The sequence below is a fragment of the Lasiodiplodia theobromae genome, assembly GCF_012971845.1.
Source record: "Lasiodiplodia theobromae strain AM2As chromosome Unknown scaffold_5, whole genome shotgun sequence".
NCBI lineage: Eukaryota > Fungi > Ascomycota > Dothideomycetes > Botryosphaeriales > Botryosphaeriaceae > Lasiodiplodia > Lasiodiplodia theobromae.
Genome location: NW_023336541.1, coordinates 193,229 through 217,957, shown reverse-complemented (window position 1 = coordinate 217,957; position 24,729 = coordinate 193,229). Strand labels below are relative to the sequence as shown.

The following is a 24,729-nucleotide window of genomic DNA, read 5'->3' as shown; positions in this document are numbered from 1 at the left end:
TCTCAACATCGCTTGGTCGATACAGTCCACCATAGTGCACCATTACGAACCGAGGATATGTGTACGCTCCCCTACGAATAGGACAAATAGTCCCAAGAGCTCGTATAATTCAAATTCACGGTTGATTTTCTAAATAATGTGAGCAAACAATGATGGACGTGTTGCACAAGTTCAAAAAGCCAACGCGTCATATTATCACCTTAAAACTCGCCAGTATAGTCCAAGGAGAAAGAGTTTCATATCACTATAGACTTTATGCTAATCGTAGTACACAGTGGTTGTCTAAGCCTTGAAAGCAGTCTTCTGCTCACTTCCGTGCGGCTTGATGGCCGTAGGAGGGGAGACGTGGTCAAAGTGACCCATGGAGCCGAGGAAACTGACATCCTGGGGCCCCTGCGGAGCATAGCCAGCCAGGTTCAGGAAGTTGTGCGGGAAGCCAAGATCAAAATCGTAGCCCTTCTCAATGTCGGCAACATCCTCGGGGGTCAGCTCCAGGCTGAGGGCCTCGACATTCGTCTTGAGATGAGCGACCTTGCGGCCACCGACAATGGGGAACAGATAAGGGGTCTGAATATATCTAATCAGTTGACGGACGGAGCAATGCGGTGAAGATTTACAACTTACCTTCTGCAGCGCGTAGGCAAGGGCGACCGAAGTCACGGGGACGTTGCGGCGCTTGGCCACCTTGTCCAGAACGGCGGAGACCTGCTCTTCGCGGCCGAGTACCATGTGGGGCGTGTTGCGGCCTCCTTCCTTGGGCTTCTCTCCGGGGGACTTGAAGTAGCCTGCGTGGTGCTGTCAGCATGGTGACTCGGGGGTGATGGTAGGAATTATGTCAACACACCGCTTCCCAGGACGCCCCAGGCATGGATAGCCATGCCCTCATCGCGGCACATGGGGATGATGTCACGTTCCAAGTCACGCGACTGCGCGGAGAACCGGCCCTGGTACACGGAGAAGGGACGAAGACCGTGCTCGCGGGCATACGCGTTGGCCTTTGCGACAATCCAGGCCGGAGTGTCGCTGATGCCGAGGTACAGGACCTTGCCTTGAGAGACCAAGGTGTTGAGTGACTGCATCAGCTCGGGAATGCTAGTGGAAAAGTCCCAGGCATGGACGTAGTACTGAGGGCAAGTCAGTTCTTGAATCCGACGGCTGGGGAGGATTGCGTGTCACCAGATCAACGTAGTCGGTGCGCAGCCTCTTCAGGCTGTCGTGGATGGAAGTGTGCAGGCTCTTCGTGCCGTTTCCGCCGAAGTTGCTCTGCTGCACAGGCTGACCCGCGCGGGGATTCAGAGTGTACTTGGTGGCAACAACCAGCTCTGAGCGGCGGCCCGTCTTCTCAATCCACTCTCCAATCCACTCCTCGCTCTGGCCTCCCTGGTAGGCATTGGCAGTGTCAATGAAGTTACCGCCAAGGTCATAATAGGCATCAAGCAACTCAAAGGCCGTTTCCTTTGTGCATTCGCCCATGAACGGCGCCCACGCATTTCCCAAGCCTTCAGCATTGTCAATCTATGCCGTCTGCACGAACCTACGGGTAGGGTAACATACTCATTCCTCCCAGGGAAATTGGGCTGACGCGAACAGAAGCAGCGGGTGCAAGAAGACGGTGCCTGCCAAGCAGGCTCTTGATCGGGGGAGGGGGCATGCCAGCCATGGTTGCGATTTTAGTTGTATGAAAGAGAAATTTTGAATCTGAGGAGTCTGATCTGGGGTTTCGTGGGGAAACAGAGCCTGGGAAGTGGCGTGAAGATAAAGTGACAAAGGCGGTGGTTTACAATGCCTGAGGCTTGACAATTGAGCAAGAGCAATTACCTCCGCTAGTGGTAGGTGGTGGGCGGCTCGGGCCGGAGATAGTGTGTCAATTCCGACGGATGATGCACCGTGGCTGCGATCCACGGGTGCAGGTACTATCAATCTGCTTACTTACGTACTACCTCCCGACATTCGCTCTCCGATGCATCTCCCCCCGTATTCGCCGCCACCAGCGCCCCGAAATTCCGATGGAGCGGTACTGTCAGGCTAAGCCGTGCCAAGAATGGAAATCGCTCACTTTGCTGCCTGCATGATCGACGTCTTCCCCGCTGCGCCGCAGCCTTCAGTGTTGGCGCCGGCCCCCACCCTCATCGCGTATTCCGGGCCCACCCACGATCACTTGAGCTTCAGCAATGTTTCAAACGTGTCTCTTCTGGGATAGCTCACCATCTCCGCCCGTTAAAGCCGGTTGTGCTTACTAAAGGCGATATGCTTACACATTTAAGACGAATCGCGGAGAAATAACACATGCATTTCGCAAACACGAGCAGAAAATGGCTGCTACGGCAAAGACACTGGTTCTAGTCACCGGCGGTAGGTTGCCTACTTCCCTATTTTGCACCTGTTGCTGACCTGAGCTCCAAAGCGACCAGCGGCATCGGCTTCGAGCTAGCCGCTCAGCTGATGGCACGGAGCGCCTCGTACCACGTCCTTGTTGGGGCAAGGTCTCCGGAAAAAGGAGCCGCAGCCGTGAAGGACCTACAGTCTCGCAGTCTGCCTGGTTCGGCTGAATTACTCGAGATTGACGTGACCAAAGACGACACCATCGAGCGTGCGGTCACCTCGGTTGAGCGCGCCCATGGCAAGCTCGATATACTGGTCAACAACGCCGCCGTGTCGGCGATGCAGCCCCCACTTCGCCAGCAGATGCGCGATGCTTTTGACACCAATGCGACTGGCCCGGCTGTCTTGACCACTGCCTTCGCCGAGCTCCTCCGCAAATCAACTGCTTCGCCGGCGAGAATCGTCAACATTTCGAGCGGGGCCGGCTCCATTGCTCGTCGTCTGGACACTTCTTCACCCATTTACAACGTGCAAGCGGTGCAGTACCGAGCAAGCAAAGCCGCCCTTCACATGGTCACCGCCTGCCAGGTCTATGAGTTCCAGTCGGCTGGAATCAAAGTCTTCGCCTACGATCCAGGCTTCACTCAGTCGAACCTGGGCCCTCACAACAAGGCCGAGTTCGGCGCCAAGCCTGCTTCGGAGGCTGTCATGCCCTTGATTGATGTTTTGGAGGGCAAAAGAGATGATGAGGCTGGAAAGCTCTTGCATAACACGGGCGTTTATCCTTGGTAGATGTTTACGCTGTCACCGCCGAAGTCAACCAGACACAAGTCAAGACTTTAGAAATTTTCAATTGATTGCTATTTTAATCTCAGCTGATATTCTTTCATGAAAGTTTGTTGGTGTTGTTCCACAAATCTGTTATGTTTTAATCAAAGCTGACAACCAACACGCTTTTCGGTAAGGAGCTGACGCCATGTCAATGGCGGCGAATCGGCTTCCGATACCTTCCTTCCACAATCCATGGACCCATTCAGTCACCTCATCTCGGCGCTTTCTCGTCAGTGTGGCGTACCAATATCCTCACTCTCTCTTCACGGCGACCGCCAATGAAATAGACAGTGTATAAATGCCGAGGTGTTCATGTCTCAATTTCTCGTCATACACTTCCTGAAAACTTCAACACCAAAACTTCATTGAAAGTCCGATTTCCCGGTCATCAAGCAATGGCACGCAGCTCAATATTGCTGCAAGGTCTGATGGCCTTGACGGCAGTTGTTTCTGCAGCCCCAACGAACTTGACGAAGCCCGTTGACTACGTGATTGTCGGCGCTGGACCGGCAGGCTATGTGGTTGCAGAGAGGCTGACCAGGAATCCCAAGATTGCCGTCACTCTTTTGGAAGCCGGTCCAGATGAGAGCACCAATCCTTTAGTTACCAGTGAGTCACACGTCAAAAGGCTCTGTGAACTCGCTAACGAAATATGCAGCCCCAGCGAGGTTCTTCTCATCCCAGCAATGGTTTTGGAATTACTCGACTCAGCCGGAGCCCAATCTTGGAGGCTTGACTCCAAATCTCTGGCAAGGACGCATTCTTGGTGGTGGTAGTGGCGTCAATGCCATGCTCTACTGCCGCGGCTCGGCCTCTGTCTTCGACGAATGGGCGGAGCTCTCTGGCAACCCTGGCCTGGCATGGGAGTCTTTGCTTGAGGACTTTAAGGAAACCACTCATTACACGTCTGACCCGGCTGAAAACTATGAACAAGTCCTGGACCCCAACGCGTTTGGCGACGGGCCGTTGGAGGTGAGCCGCGGCCAGGAACTGGTCTCGTTCGATGTGCCTTTCGCGAACGCCCTGAAATCAACACTCGATCTGGATGAGACGGATATGGTATCTGGCCATGGCATTGGCGTTAGTCTCGGCCTGGAGACAATTCGCGTCTCCAACCGCACGAGGGATTACGCCGTCAATGCATACGGCTATCAGATGGCGGGGAGGCCAAATTTCCGGGTCATTCACGATGCCTGGGTCCAGCGGATCGGCTTCACGGGGACCACTGCGACGAACGTCACCTACACAGATACTCAAACCAACGAAGTACATGTCATCGAAGCACAAGAAATCATCGTAGCCGCAGGCGCTATTAACTCCCCTCAACTACTCATGCTGTCCGGGGTTGGCCCCGAGGACACCCTCTCGGCGCTTGACATTCCCGTTGTTGCCAACATCCCTGAGATTGGGTCCAACCTGTACGATCACCACTATGCCGTCATGGAGTACCAAACGGTCGAAGGTGTCGAGACCGCGTGGCAATGGTCCGAGAACGCCACCGGAGCGGCGGTGGCGCAAGCCGAATACGCCAACGGGTCCGGGCCGCTTGGAAGAAACAACGGAGACGTGTTCGGGGCGCTGCGACTACCGGACTCGGTGTTCGAAGCCGTCAACAGCTCCTTCCACCTGGAAGTCCCGAAAGACCGCCCCCACGTCATCTACGAGTACGCCAGCACGCCTTTCTTGCAACCGGCGCCGAACGTCAGCATCCTGGCCGCATTCGCCGCCGTGGTCCAGCCCGAAGCCACAGGCTTCGTCACCATAGACTCTTCCGATTACCGGGACGATCCCGTCATCCATTCTAACTATTTCGGCTCGGCGGGAGACAAGGCAGCCATCACGTACGGATACAAACAGCTCCGAGAGATAATGCAGTCCAAGGCTCTTAGCTCGTTCATCGTGGACGAGATCTACCCGGGTAAGGATGTTACAAGCGACGAGGACGTCTGGAAGGCCATCCAACAGAGCTCACAGTCGTGGCATCATGCCCTCGGTACCGTGGCACTCGGCACCGTCCTCGACAGCAACTGGAGGATCAAGGGTCTCAATGGCATTCGAGTCATAGGCTCTCCAGCTATCCCTCGTCCGCCGACCTGTGCCATTCAGGCTCACGTGTACGCCGTTGCGAATAGGGCAGCGCGGGATATCGTTGAGGAGGACGGTGTTGGTCTATGACTTCGTATCGGTAGCAATTCGTGTCAACGTTGAGCTGGAACTGGTGAATTCAGTGGACTTCACAGCGTAAAAGTATAGCCTTCTCCGCAAACTTTTAGAAAAGCTCTATCAGTACCTTCGAACTCCTCTAAATCTTGTTTGTACATCGTGTCAAATCAATATATAAAAGCAGCCCTTTGTATGGATCTACATTGCTTACAGACATCAAACGGCATACGTAAAGATAATGCAGGGGTGGGCAAAGGTGATGTTAAGATGCCAACATACCTTGACTCAGAGGAGCTATGGCATCACTGCTACGTTCTTGGCATTCACGGGCTCGCTGATTGAATGCTGTTTCATCGGAGGCCGCCGGATGATGTATTGCGCCGATTATGCTGCAATGAGCCTGCGTGTGACAAGGCTCGGGGACTAAACCAATGATTAGTGGCCCGAATTCCGAGACTTTTCACGAAGTTCGGGAATCGTCTGCAACCACTACAAGCAACCATGGCTATCGCACACAAATTGCAGACAGGTTTACAGTAAATTGCTAACTTTAAAGTTCTTCCGTGACTCTGCCTTCGCAGAGGTACTTGCAAACCCACCTTCATCTCTTCCGCCTTCCTGCTCCTCTCTCACACACCTCAGAGGCAAGGAAATGGCTACCTACGCCGTCCTCGGTGCCACTGGCAATACTGGAAACTCGTTAATTCAAAATCTCCTCCAGTCTCCAGACGCGAGGGTCCACGCCTACTGTCGCAACAGGACAAAGCTCATACGGATACTCCCCAATGTCGCGGACAACAAAAGAGTCAAGATTTTTGAAGGGAGCATCGACGACGTCGACTTGCTCGCCGACTGCATCCGAGGCACAAAGGCCGTCTTCCTGACCGTAACAACGAACGACAACGTCCCGGGCTGCCGCCTCTCCCAAGACTCGGCCCTGACGGTCATCCGCGCGCTGGAGAAGATCAGAGAAGCGTCCGAGGGCCCGGGCGCCACGCCGCTGCCGAAGCTCGTCCTGCTGTCGTCGGCGACGCTCGACGACCATCTCAACCGCAACATGCCGGCGTGGTTCAAGCCGATCATGAAGACGGCGGCCTCGCACGTGTACGAGGACCTGCGGCAGACGGAGGAGATTCTGCGCGCGCAGCAGGACTGGGTGTCGACCATCTTCATCAAGCCCGGCGGCTTGTCGGTCGACAAGCAGCGGGGCCACAAGCTCAGCTTCGACGAGCAGGAGTCGTTCATCTCGTACCTCGACTTGGCTGCGGCCATGATTGAGGCGGCGGATGATCCGGACGGCCTCTACGATATGAGGAATGTGGGCGTCGTTAACACGGGCGGAGGCGCGCAGTTCCCGCGGGGGACACCGTTGTGCATCACTGTTGGCCTGTTGAGGCACTTTTTTCCGTGGCTGCATCCTTATCTGCCATCCACGGGACCTTCCTGAAGAAGTCAAATGCAGTGTGGGGGATCATGCCGTCTGATATCAGCACCACAGTACTCATAAGTCTTTGGTGGCTACGTGCCATGGCTCTGTAGTCACTTCTACTTCCAGCATGCAATAGACATATTACAGTAGCCAATGAAACTACTCACATTTTGACATTTTGCGGTTTGAACAAAATTTCGTTTCTGAGGAGAATGCGGGGAGGCTCGCATTAATGGACAGAACACTTTCACGATGGCAACGCTGATAAAATACTATTGAACAAGGCAGAATCATGCGTCACTGAACGATTGAGTCAGACCGATATCGATGAGAAGTGAATGTGTATTTTTCTCCATGTGTCTCGCCTTATTAGTAACAAGAGATCATACTCCCCCTTTTGATGTTCAACTGTGGTCCCAAAACTTCCACTCTCGTACTATCCAACGAACTTAATGTCAACCAATTCTCGGATAATTCGGGATACAGAAGCGAACAGGAGCCAAAGGCTTCAACAGAGGTTACATGTCCCAGTGACATCAGGTCAATGACTAGCACTAGAGGAGCGGTCTTGTCGGGCGCATCTGAGAGGCTACATGTGGGCTCTCACATGTTTCTCACCCGATTAATGTCTCCTGATTCGGAGACCGACGGCCAATCGGATTGTATCTAAGCTAAGCAAACGGAGATTCCATTGCCCGAAACCACAACTCTGAGACGTTCATGATTGTATATAGCTTGATCATTGGTAGTGATAAAACATATTATCCACATAACAAACACATATTGATTCGTGAGAGAAGCACAAGCAATATCAACCATGTCAACAACTACCAAGACCATCACGGCAGCCTCACAGGTCCGCCTATCCCCAGACCACCTGGGCATCATGCGCGGCGCCGCCGCACCGCCCGAATCCCTCGCCATCACAGACCAGCTCCTCCAGAAAAACCACGACGAGCTGCACATCTTCTTCCGCGACATGAACGGCCACAACCACCTCGCCCACAACCTCCTCACCCGGCTCGCCCTCGGCGCCAGCCCCGCCGAGCTACGGACGGCCTTCGACGACGACCTGCCCACCCAACGGCCCCTGCCGGCCCTCGACGCCGACGTCGTCCTCAAAATGCAAGACCCCGACTACTTCCACGCCCGAATCGGGCAGATCGCGCACTACACCAATTTCCTCGTCTACTTCGAGCAGCAGATCGAGCAGAAGGGGTGGCGGGCGGTCGTCAACGAATACGTCTTCAGCGGTAGTAAGATTGCGGAAGCGCTGCTGGCCCTCATGTTCGACGGCGCCTACCACCCCATCATCCACCTGGGGCTGGGCGTCGAGTTCGCGCAGCCCAGCATCGTCGCCGAGGCCCTCGCGCAGGCCGCCGCGCACGACTCGTTCGACACCGACTACTTCTTTCGCACCGCTGAGCAGCGCGCGCAGGATTCGGACGTCGCGTCGATCGATGCGGACAGATCGCTGGTCGAAATCTTGGGCGACTTCGCAGCCAACGACGCCGTCCGCCGCGCCGGCCGCACCGAGGGCCTGATCGGCACGAAGAAGATGCAGGCGATGCTGAAGCAGGCCGGGCCGGAACTGACGTCGCTGGCGGCACGTTTCCGCGTCACTGCCGAGACGCTGGAACGGCGCACGGCGGAGATGATGAGCTTCTGCGCGTACCTGGCCGGCGCGGCGCAGCGGGCGGGCAAGGCGGCGAAGGTCGACTTCTTCTTCATGCACTGCGTCACCAGCTCCATCTTCGTGGCCGTGCTGGCGGGGCAGCCGTGGATAGACGTCGCGAGCCGCGTGCGGCTGGTCGAGTGGAAGGGCAGGCTGGATCTGGTGTGGTATGCGGTGTGCGGGCTGCCGGAGTTGAGTGTGGAGAGGGTGGTGGGGTATGAGGGGGGTCTAAGTGTGGGGATGGACTGGGCTTCGCTCTTCGGTGCTGTCAATGAGCAGCATGATGATGGACATGTGGCGAAGTTTGTGCGCGCGCTGAGGCATGGGGAGGAGGTGTCGAGGCCGTTTGAGCAGGGTGAGGGTGCGGGTGCCTTCCCGGTGAGTGGGGATATGTGGTTGAAGATTGCGAGGATGGCGTATGACACGACTTTGGATCTCCCTGCACAAGCTAAGTGGGTGGTCATGGCTGGTATGGACAAGGCTTGGGCCCAGGTTCCGAAGCTGGAATAAGGATGCGTTTGATCTGGAGTGGGAAATTTCTGCTCAGCTACACTGGTATTTGCAATATTGACTTTACTCGCGTGTAAGGCAAATGGCTCATTTCGTTAAACTACGTGGTGTTTAAAGTAAATCTCGTGTGCCATAGAACTCCAGGAACATGTAAAACAAGTTGACTGTAATTCTGTATATACCTAAAACACCGCAAGGCCTCCTTCTTGTTGCTCTACTCCTCATTGGCTCTGCTGTAAGTATGGAGTTTCACTGGCTTAAGCTGAAACCTCATGTACAGCTTAGGCTTTGGCGTAAGTTCTCTGAACCGCCTTTTCGACTTCAGACCTAACGATCTTGTGAGTAGCGTTGACCGTAAACTCGCTAAGCCCGACCTCCTCCAGTGTAGCCAGGCCACCAAGAGCATAGTCCTTGCCAAGCGTACGCATTATGTAACTCTTTATCTCTTCTTGCGTTTTTTCGTTGAGACTACTGAGTACGGCAAAGGGAACCTGCCCCAGTACCGGGTGGGATATACCAATCACTGATGTCTTGAAAGAAATATCCATGTTAGCAATAAGGAAGAGTCTTGCTGCACACCAAGACGGGAACTCAGAGTATGACTAACCTGTGCGCCTGTAAACTGCTCAATCGAGCTCTCCAGCGCGGCAGGCATAATGGCAATGCCGTTGCTTTTGATCATATCCTTCTTCCGCCCGAGGATGAACACCAAGCCGCCGTCATCCATGAGAGCAACATCACCGGTGTTGAACCAACGACCTCGGTCATCCTCATAGAATGAAGACTCAGACACTCCACCCAGGTAATGCCGGATAATACTGCTGCAGTGCAGATGAAGCTCGCCCGGCCGGCCTCTCCTTGCCACGCACTCCCTCTCCGCGTCCCAGACCCGCACAACTGCTCCACGCGCAACGACACCCACCGGGCATATCTCCCCAAAGTAGGGTATCTCGGCCGTCGGAGTCCCGAAGAACGGCCACCTGAAGCACGCCCCTCCCTCGGTCATCCCGTGATTGACGCACACCTCGGCCTTAGGGAACAAGGCGGCGCACTTCGTCAGAATATCTTTCGTGACCGCATCCCCGCCCACCTGCACCGTCCGGACGGATGTCACCTCAAATGCGTGAGCGCTGAGAAGCGGTGCCAGGGCGTGCACCATCGCAGGCGTGAGCACGACGAAAGTGACCCCGTGCTCGCGAATCGCATCCACCATGTCGTCGGCCGCGAAGCCGCGGCCCGTCATGACTACCGCACCACCCGCCCGCCACGTCTGCAGCGTCTGGGCCGGAGCGATGCCGCGCGAGTTGTGCGCTTGCTGCAGTGCGGACGCGCAATTATCTTTGTTGATCAACCAAGATTGCGAGTGCAGCACGTGCGTCATGCCACCAACGCGCAAGGGGCAGCCTTTCGATCGGCCTGACGTCCCCGATGTGAACATGATGGAGTGAATGCGGTCTTCATCGTCATTCCTGGCCGCATCCAGAAGTTGCTGTTCGTCGGGTGGGTCACTGGTGGCGTCGGCGGCCAGCTCGGGCAGGGACGTCCAGCTACCGGAAACGGGGCGTTCGGTCAGGGATATGCGGAGGGCGTGGTCATTGCCGAGTGAGGCGAGGAGCGTGTCCATGGTCTTGGCGCCAGCTGCGTCTGGGACGACGACGATGGATGGCTTGGTTGATTCCATGACATCGCGCAGCTCGGCGGGGTCGGACGCGGCCAGGGTTGATGGGTCGAGGCAGACGAATGTGAGGCGCATGACGATGCATGTCCAGAGAAGCAGGCAGTACTCGCCGCCGTTCGGAATCAACATCAGCATGGTGGTGTTTGGCCGTACGCCGTGAGCCGCGAGGCCGGCGGCGAGCTTCAGTGATGCGCGGTGTAGCTCGTTGTAGGTGAAGACCAGACATTCGTGCCGGGGCCCGCCTTGCTTCTGCGTGAATTGGCCATCAGATGGTATCAGACCAGAGAGGCTGTCTGGAGATTGGTGCATGCAAATGACGGCCGCTTTGTGTGGGCTCTTTCGCAGGCCTTGCTCGATATGCAGGAAGACGGACGTTTGGTTGGCTAAAGGCCCTCCGTCTACTTCTGCGAAACTTTCATCATTGGGTTTGCCACGCTCTTTCTGCTTGATTTTCCGAAATAGAAAGGCAACAAGAATGGAGGGCAGTCCGTAGAACAAAAGTGACAGCATCGAAAGTGCAGAAGGCATTGTTGTTGCACAGTGGAGAACGTCTAGCTCTGCAGAGAATATAGCACAATGGCTGTTTATTCACCTACGGGGTGATGCCGAAATTGGCACGTCACCCCCGATATATAGCACCAAGCTGACCCGTTTGTTGCGAAATTTTCTTGAACGGTGAAATTCACCGATAAGGCCATTCTAGATTTACTACTCTAAAAAGCCCTAGATCCCAAAGACCCGGTGGTGATGTATAGAAAAGACTACTTTTTTAGTGGTAGTGAACACTGCGATGAGATTTGACCAATGAGCGTCAAAGCATGACCGCGAGCCGACAAACCATAATGGGTGACAAGTATTTAGCTCCGAACATGGATCAACTTTTTCCCTCACGTAACTCTGCCTCTATTCACATGGCTTGAAGGACGGCGAGAACAAAGGCGAGCAGCGGGTTGACCGGAGGCTGCGACTTCGGGGCTCGGGCCATTTTTCTTTTTGTTGGGTGGATATCGGTGACGTCGGGCCTGAGACTCGGATTCCGAGGATGGAGTGAGAGTAAGCGAAAGGTCGGGAAACGATGCTGCTGCGCCACGCCAAATCGGAGTTCGGGCTGACTTTTGCTCGCACAATACATGAGGAGCCTGAGGTGGGGGCTGAAAGCAGAAAACAGATGTCTTCCGGATTCGGCAGGTAACGGTCTGCGATGGATTGAGCTAACTACAATTGGCATCTTCGCTGGGTCACTGGTGCGAGTTGCATCCACAAGCTACATCTCTTCGCTTTCCTAACCCGGATAAGCATCATTTGAGAACCCTCTTCGCTAGTTACAGGCAAATTCATTTGTCTTGACAGATGCTGTTGAACCACAACCTGCTTGCATCAAAACACAAGCTTCTCGAAAATCCCCATTGAACCCAGTATAGCTCCTGCGAGCGGAAGTAGAGACCGCACAAGATGCATGCAGCTCCATTTGATCACGAGTGCGCGTGCCTCCTCCCAGCTTGCTACTGGAGCCGTCTGGCTCTCCGCCTCCAAACGAAACAAAGTGTTGTTCGTCGGCACCATGACGATCCAAGTGAACGGCAGGATGCTCACCGTCGTCAGGCCAGCGGCAGCAAACACACCCCACGCTTTCTTAGCAGTGCGTTTGCTGAGCGCTGTATATCCGTAAAGGGCGAAAGTAGCGATGGCCATCGTGGGTAGTGCTTGATGGCCGTAGTGGTACATGCGGGTCCATTGATGGAACAGCTGAGCTGGTTCGGTTGTCGTGTCAAGGAGTACTGGAACCGCCATCAAGGAAAGGCCCATCATGGCGCCTGGGGCAGTTACGATGGTTAGTGCATATCCGACATCCGTACAGATTGCTACTGACCAGATAAGAAAGAGCCGGTAATTACGGCAGTGGCTTGATAACCTGTTGTGGGCCGAGACTTGGGAGCCATGATTGCAACGAAATGTGTGTGCTAGTCTTGCAAGGATGGATGGAAGAAAGAACACGACACAGTTATCTTATGAGATAAAATGGAAGAAAGTACTCAATTCGGGAGAGCTGCAAATGCCTGATTGACATTGGTCTCAGCTCCGGTCACGCCATGATTGGTAGAAGATGCGGGCCGGATGTCTATGAGTTCGCTCTCCGTTGTTTCGCATCCCCGACGTCGCGTTCCGCTCCCTGGCCATTTTCTCATTGGCTCGCGCACTTACCTGCTGAATTTCGGTAAAGGCTATGGCGGAACGAGATAGTCTCGAGAGCTTCTTGACACCAGAATAGTGTAAGTAGAACAATAGCAACACAGGAAACCATCCATGGCCCTCGACGAAATTTCATCAGGACATGTGTGTTCTTGAAAGGAATAGATTGAATGAGCGGTCGTAGAGTCTACTGAGTAATCTGAGAGCTACCTTCGATTTTTTCCGAGTCCTCTGAGATGTACCAGCCAATAAGGTACAATCATCCTTGAATTCCATTGACTACTGTTCCGTTGTCTATAAACTGCTCGATCCATCCAATGGTCATCCTACCATACAGTGATTAGCAAAGCCTCACTTTAGTTTCCCTCGATCTATGATATTCTGATACCACAGACAGGCCTTCAATCCAAACACATTGATCCAATAGAAGAATACTCACATGCTTCTCTTCGTGTCTGCGAACTTCTCATGGTCGCCCACCAAATGTTCCTTGTACCAAGGGTCTTCTTTCATCCTCTTGTAGTCCTCCAGGTTCCTGAACAGCACCTGACTGAAGCAGTCAAAATCGGCAACGTTGGCCATCTGCGAATCGAAAAGCTGGCCCATCAGGGCACGAGTGGAGCTTGTGTTGTGTATCTTGCATTTCCCATTCAATCAGCACACATACATCAAATACTTAAGGCAGTAAATATGCAGCGAAGAGTACACAATTTCTTTTTCTCATACTGAAATTATGGTGTACGGAGAGTGCAGAATTTACGGAAAGTAGGTTAATTGGCTCTTTCAGGGAACTCGTACCTGTGTCCACCGTATGACTCCATATTTCACCATGAGATCCTGCGTCATCGGCGCTGAGATTTTTGTCATATGATGTCTGTAGTCTTCTTCGCTCATGCCAGGTTTTCGGTAACCGCAGATGGTAAGGCAAAGAATTTTGCCGTCCGCTGGACCATTCAGTTCGGGCGGTTCGGACGTGTTTGAGGAAACTGCCATGGTTCCTGCGGTTTCAATAACCTGATAGTGATGTGAAGAGGTAGATCCGGTAGGTCATTAAAAGTTGGGCGCGTAGGATATGTGATGTTTACTGAACGTGCGGGCACTAGAAGAGTGAAGGATGAAGCCAATCCTACCTCCGGTTCGGAAGATTACGTCTGCACAACCCCGACAGCGGGCATCGGACGCCGGGTTCTCTTCTTTGCCGATCAAATCGGGATGAACTGTCTGACTCTTCTGTAAGCCCGTGCAGAAATGCTTTGGAGAGATTGACGAAAGTGCCATGGCTTCTCGCAGCTGAACAATGGGTGCCCACCGTTCAAGTGCACTGTGATGATAATTATGCTAGACTCTAGAGAGGGGTATAGACAGTACAACGAAGAGGTTTCTATAAATGAATATAAGTGGCTTTAGCTGGCACTAATAAAACAATAAAAAGGGGCCTCTACTCAATTCTTATAGATCGTAGCATAGTCACGAGAATTCACCATGAACCTGTAGCATCCATTCTAATGACATTGCGTCTTTCTTTATTCTATAGCGTAAATACGAAAAAGGTGAAACAGAATCAAGAAGAAATCAAACCAAACACAAACTCCTCCGTCTTATCAATAAAAGAAAAAAAAATCACAATTTAATTGTAGTACTCCACCAACCAACTCCTCAAATCGCCCAGCGTCGGGTACTCGAGGAACAGGCTCCCGCTGACCGTCACGCCCAGCTCCTCGCGGAACTTCTCGGCGATGACCAGGCTCATCAGGCTGTCGACGCCCAGGTTCGCGAAGCTGGCGTCGTCGGTCAGCTCCGCCACGTCCAGGCCGGCCTCCCGCGCGATCAGCACCGTCGCCTTCGATGCGATGCTGTTAGACGCCGGCGGCTCGACGGCGGCGGCAGCAGTGGGAACGGGTACAGCTGTCGTGGTTGCGGTGGCCGTCGCCTTCAGGGGCGGGCCCGGGTTCGCGGCCGGGGCGATGGTCGGGTACTCGTGCACTACGACCGCTGGCTTTGCCGTCGTCGTCGCCGGCGGCGGCGGAGGGGCGGCATGCGACTGCGAAGCCGAGGCCGCCGTGTCGTCCGGCGCGGAGAAGAAGCGGTTAAGCAAAATGCGCGGGTAGCGGCGGAACTTGATGCCACCAACCATGCCAACAACAACAGCATCCTGCAGGACATACACGTCGCCGAGGAAGACACTCGGGTCCTCGGCCGTCGGGATCATCTTGACGTACGAGCGATACCGGGCGCCAGCCTCAAGCGGGCGGGCGAAGCGCATCGAGCCCCATCCCGGCGTGACGCAGTAATTCGCCTTCGTGTCAATCGCATCCGACACGTTCATGACGAAGCCGGCGAGGTGCGCGACGCTATCAATAAAATACGGCGGCACGGTCCAGCTCCCGCCTTTTTCCGTCGTGAGCGTCACGTCGGCGAAGGCCTCGAGGCCGTGCAGCACGACCGACTGCATGCCGCGGTACTTGGGCGCGTAGTCGACGAGGTTGGTGCCGAAGAGCAGGTACGCCATGTTGTGCGAGAAGCGGTTGGCGACGCCGGCGTTGGCCAGCTGCTCCAGCGCGTCGATGCGGCCTTGGATGAGGTGCGCACTGGGGATCCAGGAGGCGAGCCACGTGGAGGCGTCGCCGTAGTGGATGGTGGCGCTGGCGAAGGGGTCGGAGACGGTGCCGTCGGGGTGGACGTGCTGCCATTTGAGGGAGACGACGCCCGAGGTGATGTCGGAGGTTGAGGCGGAGACTTGGATGACTTGCGGCGTTTTGGTGTTCTTTTGCGCGACGAGGCCTTGGAGGACTTCGAGGTTGGCGATGTTCATATTGACTTCCTTGGCGCCTGGGTAGAACTTCTTGTAGAGGTATTCTCCGAGGGTGTAGGAGATGTCCGCGTGGATAGACTGTGCAGCCCGTTAGTGTCGTCGCGAGCAGCCATCACTTCGGCAAAACTTACAGATGTTACCACACCGCACCCGTTCATCCTATGGCCGTTGGCAGCAGCCAGAAAGTCTGGCTGCATCAAGTCTGAGCGCATTGTCACTGTTCCTGCCGTTCCGGTATACACTTCCTCGACGATTTGCTGGACAGTCGAGGTCCTCAGGCTTGAGGGCAAGGCCGGAGCCACCTTGGACCCCTTTTCAGCGTCGTAGAAAGTGTTGCCCTTGGTGAGAGCCCAGTCTCCATTGTACATGAGCCAGTAGTTCTTGTCGTTCCAGGCATACGTAGGCAGGTCGAGGAGGCGGAGTCCCTTTTCGAAAGGACGGTGGAATTCGCTCCAGTCAATCGGCACTCCGGCAGGGTGTAGGACGCTGAGGCTCTGAGCGATCGTGTCCCAGTTTTCTTCGTCTCTGCGGAACGATGGAACAGCGGCGTGGACGGATGGAAGCGTGGCTTTGACGAAGCCCATGCAGACAGGATGAGGGCCGATTTCGACCCAGACGGTGTCTTCGTCCACCGTGGAGATGTTCTGTGCCATCTCCAAAGCGTCGAGGAAGTTGACCGTCTCCCGTGTGGCCCTCCGTACGTAGTTGGCGTTGATAGTCTTCTCGTCGAAGACGACCTTGCTCAACAAAGGCGAGACGACGGGCAGATTTGGAGCCTGGAAAAGGACGCTGCTCTTCGCAAGCTCCTCGAACTCGTCGAGGATCGGATCCGTCTGCTTCGAGTGGAAGGCGAATGCGACGTCGAGGCTGTAGCACTTGTGACCGGCCGATTGCAGTGGCTGGGTGATAGCCTCCATCTGCTCCTTTGATCCGCTCAGCACCGTTTCCTTCGGCCCGTTGATGCAGGCGACTTCGTACGTGAGCCCGGCAGCACTCTTCTCAATGTCGGCAAGCGAGGCACGCACCGCCAGCATCTTGTGGCTACCGACTTGGCACTTCTCCTCGAGTAGCTGGGCTCTGCGGCCGACGAGGAACAGCGCATCAGCGGCGGAGAGCACGCCAGCCACATGAAGGGCGGCATACTCGCCCAGGCTATGCCCAACGACAACACTTGGCTTCACGCCCAAAGACACCCAGTATTTGGCGAGTGCGATCTCAACGGCAACGAGAGCAAGCTGCGTGATGGTAGGAGAGTGTGCGTGGTCCTTGGCGTGGCTCCCGTCAACGGCTGGCACGAAAGATGGGAAGCCTTGGCTCTGAGCCAAAGCATCCAGGTGGAGGATCTGGGATCTGAAATACGGCGAGGAATGGAACAGCTCGAGGTTCATGGACTTGTGAGAGGATCCCTGGCCAGTGAAGGCGAACGCGATCTGAGGCGGGCCAGTGGTTGGAACAGGCTTGTGCGTATCGACTGTTGCGAGATGAGATGAGAGCTTCTTCTTCGCCTGCGCAACATCAGACGCCGCAATTGCCACACGATGGTTGTGGTGGTATCGTCGGGCAGTCGTCGAGTACGAGAGATTCGCCAATGACACGTCCGGATTAGCGTCGAGATACGCAATGAGGCGTTCCAGGTTGCCTCGGAGAGACGCTTTGCTCTTCGCTGATACGGCAATCACATGGTTCGTGCGAGGGTCAAGAGGACCATCAGCCTTGGGTACAGGTGGTTCCTCAATGGCGACAGTCGTGTTGCCGCCCGCAGCGCTGAAGTTGTTCACAACAGCAATGCGTCTCTTCCCCTCCACGCGAGGCCAAGCCTGCTTTTCATAAGGAATGCGAAGATTCCTTGCATCCAAGTCCTTGGGGAATCCGGGGTTGAGGCTGTTCTTGATTCCGACATGTGGCGGGATCGCGTTCTTCTGGTACATGAGCAGCACCTTCAGGAGAGCCGTCACTCCAGCCACAGCCTCACCGTGGCCGACGTTTGATTTAACTGCTCCGATATACAGTGGCTGTGAGGAGTTGCGGCGCCTCGTTGTTGGGGCAAACACATCGGTGATGGACTTGATCTCAACCGTATCACCGGCTTGCGTACCCGTGCCGTGCATTTCCACAAAACTGACGTCGAGGGGATCGACACCTGCTGAGCTCATCATTTGCCTGTAGAGGTATGACTGTGCGCCGGCATGAGGATGAGTGATGGAGACGGCTTCGGCTGAGTGGTTAGTAGCAGCCCCGAGGATGACGCCGAGGATGTTGTCATTGTCCGCTTCCGCGTCCTCGAGACGCTTCATGACGATAGAACCAACACCATCGGCTCGACAGTATCCATCAGCCTCGCTATCCCACGTCTTGCACGCATTGGGCGTCTTTGAGAGGAAATGTCCCTTGCTGAGTCCAGCAAAGGCGTCCGAGTTTGTGAGGATGTTCATGCCGCCAGCCACTACCATGTCCGTGTCGCCGTTCCAGAGCGACGTGCAGGCAGCCTGCATAGATAGTGCTGTCAGTGAAAATCTCTTCTCTTTGTTGGCCGGAGTACTGTACCTGAATTGTTGCCAAGCTGGAAGAGCACGCCGTGTCGCAGCTAAAACTCGGCCCCGAGAATTTGAAGAAGTAATTGATACGCCCCGGGCCAAAAGCACGACATCCGCCCGGAATGAAGTATGTGCCGATCTCCTGAGCTGTGTTGACCTCACGGTAGTCATCGCTTGCCTGTCCGTAGAATGTTCCGATGCGGTGCAGGTTTGTGGCCGGCGTACGGTTTGCGACGTAGCCTGCCCTCTCAAGGGCCTCATACGCAGTGACCAACGCTAGGCGCTGCATCGGGTCCGTCTGCTCCGCTTCGCGGGGAGACATGTTGAAAAATGGTGCGTCGAACAACCCAGGCTCATCAATAAAACAGCCATACGGAGTAAGACTGGTGTTCATCCTCTTTCCAGCGGGGTCGTGGTGCGACTCGACGTCGAACCGGTCCGCGGGAATTTTTCTATGCACATCCAGACCCTGGTCCAGGAGCTCCCAGAACTTCTCTGTGTTTGTTGCTCCGCCAGGCAGTCGGCAAGACATCCCGACGATTGCGATCTTGGACTGGGCTGTTCCTCTCGGCGTTCCTTCTCCCGGAAAGCTCTTTTTGACCCACGGAATCAGTTCTTCCGTGACTGCCTCAAAAGGATCGAGGTTGGAATTGAGCGAGGCTAGCAGGTCATGGACCGGGAGTGAGTTACGGAAGACGAGCACCTGGCAGCTGGAAGCTGCGATACTGTTGGCCTGGTCAACCACTCCTTGGATAACGTTATCCCATTGGATTTGCTGAGTCATGATCTCCCAGATGATCTGCTCGAACAGATCTTTGGCAGTCGTTGCCGTGTACTGACTCCCTGTCGAAGTTGAGAACACGGGAAGTGCCGGGGCATACTTCGCATCCAGCTCGTCAAGCGAGCTCACGTCAATGACCTCATGCACGTGCTGACGGTTGTAGATATGCTTCGCATGGCACAGACCCCCGAAAACGGGCAAGGTGACGACCTTGTGACCGCGGAAGAACTCCGACGCACGGAAGAGATGCTTCAATCTTGATGGCGGCCCGCTCACAGTCACTGAAGTCTGATTCAGTGCGCTGATGAAGATCTTGCTGGGCTCGGGGATATTCTGTTACATTCGTCAGTCATGGGAACAGCTGTGGTCGTCTGACATCTGGAGTACACCAACCTCTCGAGCTTGGACTGCGTCAAGTTCTGCCTGAACATCCTCTGCCTTGACTCCGGGAACTACCGAAGCCCATGCGTCCAGCGAGCCGGACAGGTCGCGGGGTTCCAGGTTTTGTGACACCTCATGCACGACGACGCCGAGCCGGAAGGCAACACGCACGACCTCGGCACCCACGAGAGGTAGCTCGGCCAGGGTGTGTGCCAGCGAGACGGCAGCGGTGGCCAGAAGTCCTATGCCCAGACCAGCGAGGTATGTGTGCCCGGAGTGGAGATCGAATTCGTTTGGAGAATTCTCGTAGTACCTTCGCAAGTGTAAGCCATAGATGTTAAACAGAGATGACAGAGGATGGCATACCTGATAATTGTCGCTAGCTCTACAACACAAAGTAGAACGCCGTCGATTGATCCGCAAAGAGGGCCTTTTCGAAGCTCGGGATGGTCGGCAAGGTCCAAAACGGTTTTGAAAGGGGGAATCAGCTCTCTGAGCGAGGTTGGCAACTCCCGTACTTCATCCCTGATGGCCGAAGTGGCTTCAGTGATGAATCTTGCCAAGACCGGATGCCGTTTGTCTTTGCTGAGGTTGTACAACCGGCGAAGGAGATCTTGTAGGTCATCGTGCGGGAATTCGTTGCTGAAATAGACCAGTCTCATTTCTTGAGGCTCGTCTTGAGAATCGGAAGGGGGTGTATAGATCGGCATCTTTGTAGCTATTGTAGTGCTGGAATCAAAATAGTCAGGGTTGGCCAATAGAAAGCTTTACCAAACCCTTCTTTGAGCTCCGCCGCTATCAACCGCACACAAACTTTGGCAACGTTTCGGAAACAACATATATATACCTTCTTATTATGTGTTCAAGTAAACATTGCTGCCTAAGGCTTTCTGTTTATGAAAGGAGTGGATCAAGGTCGGGAATCCTAACGCCACTCGCTATCGGTAGACGTCGTGTTCGGCGAGCGGGCTTTCCGTGGCGTTGTATAGGAGTCCGAATATCCAGGCAGCGGTTCGGGAATGTCAGAAACAAATGCCGAGAGGCTGTGTAGCCCGTTTGCAATATATCATAATCATCCGGACCCCCAGGCCCTCTTCGCAGGGCCATTTCCTGAGCCTTCCGGAGCGTTCCGCAATGAGCAAAGGAGGGTACCAACAAATCAACAAGGCACTCAATGCTTGTGCCTTTGAGGACTATCTCGAGACACAGCTAAAGAGGCTTCCAAAGCTTGAGGATGTAGAGCAGCTCAGCCCGCGAGTGCTGCGTGTGCTCGGGCAAAATGCGGGAAAGGTAATAGATGCTGTTCTTTTGCATTCACTCCGCTAATGATATTGCAAAAGTTCACTCTTCAAGGAACGAACACCTACATTGTCGGCACTGGCGACTACAGGCTCATTATCGACACCGGGCAAGGAATCCCCGAGTGGGCCGATCTGCTATCTACCACGCTGAGCGCCTCGTCCATCTCGCTGTCCCACGTGTTCCTCACCCACTGGCACGGCGACCATACCGGCGGGGTACCGGACCTCCTTCGGCTCTATCCTCACCTTTCCACAGGAATATACAAGAACTCGCCTGCAAAAACTCAGCAGCCCATCGAGGATGGCCAGATATTTCGCGTCGAGGGAGCCACCATCAGGGCGGTGCACAGCCCTGGCCACTCGCACGACCACATGTGCTTTATCCTTGAAGAAGAGAACGCCATGTTTACTGGAGACAACATATTGGGTCATGGCACCAGTGCAGTGGAAGAGCTCGGCATCTACATGTCATCCCTGCACGCGATGCAGTCGCACAATTGCGCCACAGGCTATCCAGCTCATGGCGACGTCATTCATGACCTACCTGCGAAGATTTCGGCAGAGTTGGCACAGAAGACTCGGCGCGAGAAGCAGGTCCTGCAGACGCTGGAGAAGTTCAAAGCCGAGCACAAGGGCAGGGGACGCGCCAAGGCAAGCAGTATGACTGTCAAAGACCTTGTTACCTTGATGCACGGCAATGAGTTGGATGAAGAAGTGAGGAAGCTTGCGTTGGAACCATTCATTGAAGAAGTGTTGCGGAAGCTGGCGGGAGACGGCAGAGTTGCGTTTGAGCTGAGAGGGGGAGAGAAGAAGTGGTTTCAAGTATAAGTGTTTGAAAGCAATTTCATCCGTCGCCGCAACTCCTGTCCTTTTTCCCCATGACTCGCCCATTCTATAGATTTGCGTACATTAGATTACAATTCAAGGCGTTTATTTACATCTGATTATCCCATGGCTCAAATTGATTGTGATGGAAGACATCATTTAGGGCTGAACTGGGTACTTTCATGAAATTGTTTAACATGAACGTATTCGTCATACGAAGGCTTACGTTGGCACTTTCGCGGACTGAAACAGACAGAATAATGGTAAGCCAGTTGTGATTGCCGTCGTTCGCCCTGTGTAAGGAGATTACTGGTCATTCGGAGTCCGATGTAACATCAAATGCATCCATAGTGCTTACCGAAAGAGCCTCATCATTACCACCTAGTTCTCACCTCAGATACAACCCCAGTCCCGGATCCCGATACTCGGGCACCGACGTGACGAAAGGGAAACATTCTCGGCGCCAGCGTTTGTTCATCCGTTTCTAAGCTACAGGCGGTTTTCGGTCCGGAGAGGCCGACTTGACACCACAACCCAATTTACGCATTTCCCGATACCGGGCTTATGCAATTCAATTTCAGAATTTCAGGATTTCAGTTGGTTTTTGGTAGTTTCGATGACACAAATGCTTACGTTCAGACATGAAGTGTTTTCTCACCGGAAGAGATACAAGTAGTGACCCGAAAACTAGAGTCAACATCATAATGCATTTGAATATTGGATGGGCGCAGTCTTTAATATACTTTGGACAACATTTTTGCTAGCGTGTTAGGTAGCATAGCATATCCTCAGACATCCAAGTCGAGTGTCACTGAAGTATTCATGGACATACATGAGGAGAATGTAGTTTATGCATAACAATAGTATTTCTGTGATGTTGTCTCCAATACATCCTTTCATGAATATGGGCTATGTTCAAGTGGAAATCCCCCCGGTCCACCTTCAAATGTAATTCTAAGCAGCACCGCCATCAACGCCAATCACCTTTCCATTAACCCATTCACCCTCCTTGCTGGCCAGGAAAATCACGACGCGGGCGACGTCAGTCGGGTATCCGTTGCGAATGAGGGGCGAGGCATGAGCAGCCATCTGTTTCAGTAAGCGTCTGCTGGACCATTCTGACAAGCATCTCATTACTCACGTCCTTCAGCTTCTCATCAGAAAAGCCGTCGCTGTTCGGAATGTAGTGCTTGGCGACTGCGTAGAACATATCTGTCACAGTGCCTCCAGGCGCTACGGCGTTGACAGTGATCTTCTTCTTTCCGCAGTCCAGGGCCAGGATCCGCACGAAAGAGTCAATGGCACCCTTTGACCCCGAATACACAGCGTGCTTCGGAACGGCATAATCTCTGGCGGTGTTGGAGCTCATAAGGATGATGCGTCCACCCTCGCTGAGATTCTTGTATGCTTCACGAGCCACGAAGAACTGACCACGCGTGTTGATCGTAAAGACACGGTCAAACTCTTCCTGTTGCGCCGGCGTTAATTGCTGTTCTCTACTTTCCACTGGTGCAACGTACCTCAGTGACATCCTCGAGATGACCAAACGACACAACGCCGGCATTTGAGCAGACAATGTCGAGGTGGCCGTAGTGTTGGACGGCCTCCTGGAAAAGCCGGACAGTCTCCTTGACTTGGCTCACGTCGGCCTGGATGGCAACGGCGTCGGAGCCGAAACTCTTGATCTCTTCCACCACTTTTTCCGCCGGGCCCCTCGATTTGGCGTAGTTGACCACAACCTTTGCGCCGGCTCTGCCAAGCTCCGTCGCCATGGCAGCACCAATGCCACGACCGGAGCCGGTGACAAGTGCGACCTTCCCATCGAGGCGGAATGGCAAGTACGGGGTAGTCTCAACGGAGCCCATGGTGGTGATAGAAGAGGATATACTGAGTGGGTTGTTGGCAAAAGGGCCTTTTTCTTGCAGCAGTAAATGACGAAATCAAGACTCGGAGAATTGGTTGGGCATCGAAGGTTTATGTATTGCACCCCGGCTAAGGATTTCGTTGCGAAAATAATGAGTAACAGAAGCTAGAACCTCCAAAATAAGCTGATGACCGAATCTTGCATATCACTCTTGGTGTTTAGTTCACCGGCGGCGTACATGATCGAAACGCTTACAAGGAAAGGCGCGATGCCGCATCCCGAATATCCGGACCCCGATCGGCCCCCAAGCATCCACACCGAAGTCGGGAGCCAATGCCCCGAACGCAGCTCCTGCCCGAGGACAATAACACTTCCGAATTTAGGGAGTAAACGCAACATATAAATCTATCCGATGGTTGTACACACCATACCGCTGTTTCGCCGGTCGTGCTTTTCTTTTCCGAGCCCAACTCTTTCTGCGTGGCATCATACCGAGACATAATTATGGCTGATATTCCTGCCTACGAAGGTAAATAATAATTCTGGGAATCCTCTAGTGCCCTGTTAGGCTGATGTCAAAACAGATGTGGCTGGTTGCTCAGCTGCCTTGTTTGAATGGGCAGAGAGCTATGACACCAAGGTAACTGCCACCTCCCTTGATAGAACCTTACGAAGGCTGACATGGGGGCCAGGACTGGGACCGTCTCCGCAAATGCGTAGCACCGACTTTGAGGGCAAGTATATCCGGCCCACCTCTCGTTCGGTACGTTGTTAATGTCATCCAGGTCGATTACCGCTCTTTCCTCGACAAGATATGGGAAGACATGCCAGCCGATCAGTTCATCGCAATGGCCTCGGATCCGAAGTTCCTCGGGAATCCTCTGCTGAAGACGCAGCATTTCATCGGCGCGTCCAGATGGCAACAGGTTTCCGAGACGGAGATCACCGGCCGCCACCAGGTCCGCGTGCCGCATCAGAAGTACACCGACGAGTCGCGCAAGACGGTTGCGGTCAAGGGCCACTCGCACGGTGGGGCAACCATGTGGTATAAGAAAGTTGACAGTGTCTGGAAGTTCGCCGGTCTCTGTCCGGACATCAGGTGGTTTGAGTATGATTATGACCAAGTCTTCGCGGATACCAAGGTTCACTTTAATGAAGAGGACGGCGCGAGGGATACCCAACACCACTAGAATAATGCGAATGGCTAGACCGGAAGTCTGTTTCAAGAAGACCTATATTGTCAACGCTGCTTCTCAAATTATCTTGTCACACTAAATCAATCATCGCTGTGACTTCTTTCTACAGTAGTGCCTTCCAGCGCAATACAAGTCAGTCAACTGCAAAGCGTAGTAAACGCAAGTCTGGATCATGATAACTACTAGCAGAAATCCTGAAGAGAGACACATGGCTTTCTTCTTTCCTCCAGCTAAATT

General features: G+C 54.1%; 12 protein-coding genes across 12 annotated transcripts; 6 read left to right on the top strand and 6 right to left on the bottom strand.

Annotated features, from left to right (window-relative positions):
- Window positions 1-282: 282 nt before the first annotated feature.
- LTHEOB_1918 (Aldo/keto reductase) lies at window positions 283-1,660 on the bottom strand (the record flags this gene model as incomplete). The annotated part of the gene is made up of 5 exons (XM_035510672.1): window positions 283-567; window positions 625-785; window positions 845-1,124; window positions 1,177-1,499; window positions 1,555-1,660. 5 exons carry the CDS (start codon window positions 1,658-1,660, stop codon window positions 283-285), a joined length of 1,155 nt encoding a protein of 384 aa, XP_035364858.1.
- A 652-nt stretch (window positions 1,661-2,312) lies between these two features.
- On the top strand, window positions 2,313-3,114 carry LTHEOB_1917 (Cytochrome P450; the record flags this gene model as incomplete). The annotated part of the gene is made up of 2 exons (XM_035510671.1): window positions 2,313-2,352; window positions 2,405-3,114. The coding sequence occupies 2 exons, from the start codon at window positions 2,313-2,315 to the stop codon at window positions 3,112-3,114; spliced, it is 750 nt and encodes a 249-aa protein (XP_035364857.1).
- A 434-nt stretch (window positions 3,115-3,548) lies between these two features.
- LTHEOB_1916 (Glucose-methanol-choline oxidoreductase) lies at window positions 3,549-5,328 on the top strand (the record flags this gene model as incomplete). The annotated part of the gene is made up of 2 exons (XM_035510670.1): window positions 3,549-3,762; window positions 3,812-5,328. 2 exons carry the CDS (start codon window positions 3,549-3,551, stop codon window positions 5,326-5,328), a joined length of 1,731 nt encoding a protein of 576 aa, XP_035364856.1.
- Window positions 5,329-5,968: 640 nt separating this feature from the next.
- On the top strand, window positions 5,969-6,763 carry LTHEOB_1915 (NmrA-like family protein; the record flags this gene model as incomplete). The annotated part of the gene is made up of 1 exon (XM_035510669.1): window positions 5,969-6,763. The coding sequence occupies one exon, from the start codon at window positions 5,969-5,971 to the stop codon at window positions 6,761-6,763; it is 795 nt and encodes a 264-aa protein (XP_035364855.1).
- A 799-nt stretch (window positions 6,764-7,562) lies between these two features.
- LTHEOB_1914 (uncharacterized protein) lies at window positions 7,563-8,930 on the top strand (the record flags this gene model as incomplete). Its single annotated transcript, XM_035510668.1, has 1 exon — window positions 7,563-8,930. One exon carries the CDS (start codon window positions 7,563-7,565, stop codon window positions 8,928-8,930), a length of 1,368 nt encoding a protein of 455 aa, XP_035364854.1.
- Window positions 8,931-9,211: 281 nt separating this feature from the next.
- LTHEOB_1913 (AMP-dependent synthetase/ligase) lies at window positions 9,212-10,917 on the bottom strand (the record flags this gene model as incomplete). The annotated part of the gene is made up of 2 exons (XM_035510667.1): window positions 9,212-9,460; window positions 9,538-10,917. 2 exons carry the CDS (start codon window positions 10,915-10,917, stop codon window positions 9,212-9,214), a joined length of 1,629 nt encoding a protein of 542 aa, XP_035364853.1.
- Window positions 10,918-11,985: 1,068 nt separating this feature from the next.
- Window positions 11,986-12,548, bottom strand: LTHEOB_1912 (uncharacterized protein; the record flags this gene model as incomplete). The annotated part of the gene is made up of 2 exons (XM_035510666.1): window positions 11,986-12,422; window positions 12,479-12,548. 2 exons carry the CDS (start codon window positions 12,546-12,548, stop codon window positions 11,986-11,988), a joined length of 507 nt encoding a protein of 168 aa, XP_035364852.1.
- A 509-nt stretch (window positions 12,549-13,057) lies between these two features.
- LTHEOB_1911 (Dimeric alpha-beta barrel) lies at window positions 13,058-13,404 on the bottom strand (the record flags this gene model as incomplete). Its single annotated transcript, XM_035510665.1, has 2 exons — window positions 13,058-13,124; window positions 13,238-13,404. 2 exons carry the CDS (start codon window positions 13,402-13,404, stop codon window positions 13,058-13,060), a joined length of 234 nt encoding a protein of 77 aa, XP_035364851.1.
- Window positions 13,405-14,425: 1,021 nt separating this feature from the next.
- LTHEOB_1910 (Beta-ketoacyl synthase) lies at window positions 14,426-20,016 on the bottom strand (the record flags this gene model as incomplete). The annotated part of the gene is made up of 5 exons (XM_035510664.1): window positions 14,426-15,688; window positions 15,742-18,096; window positions 18,155-19,258; window positions 19,319-19,619; window positions 19,673-20,016. 5 exons carry the CDS (start codon window positions 20,014-20,016, stop codon window positions 14,426-14,428), a joined length of 5,367 nt encoding a protein of 1,788 aa, XP_035364850.1.
- Window positions 20,017-20,440: 424 nt separating this feature from the next.
- On the top strand, window positions 20,441-21,435 carry LTHEOB_1909 (uncharacterized protein; the record flags this gene model as incomplete). The annotated part of the gene is made up of 2 exons (XM_035510662.1): window positions 20,441-20,596; window positions 20,647-21,435. The coding sequence occupies 2 exons, from the start codon at window positions 20,441-20,443 to the stop codon at window positions 21,433-21,435; spliced, it is 945 nt and encodes a 314-aa protein (XP_035364849.1).
- A 951-nt stretch (window positions 21,436-22,386) lies between these two features.
- LTHEOB_1908 (Short-chain dehydrogenase/reductase SDR) lies at window positions 22,387-23,297 on the bottom strand (the record flags this gene model as incomplete). The annotated part of the gene is made up of 3 exons (XM_035510661.1): window positions 22,387-22,521; window positions 22,574-22,900; window positions 22,953-23,297. 3 exons carry the CDS (start codon window positions 23,295-23,297, stop codon window positions 22,387-22,389), a joined length of 807 nt encoding a protein of 268 aa, XP_035364848.1.
- A 503-nt stretch (window positions 23,298-23,800) lies between these two features.
- LTHEOB_1907 (Short-chain dehydrogenase/reductase SDR) lies at window positions 23,801-24,486 on the top strand (the record flags this gene model as incomplete). The annotated part of the gene is made up of 3 exons (XM_035510660.1): window positions 23,801-23,825; window positions 23,881-23,936; window positions 23,989-24,486. The coding sequence occupies 3 exons, from the start codon at window positions 23,801-23,803 to the stop codon at window positions 24,484-24,486; spliced, it is 579 nt and encodes a 192-aa protein (XP_035364847.1).
- Between the last annotated feature and the right edge of the window lie 243 nt (window positions 24,487-24,729).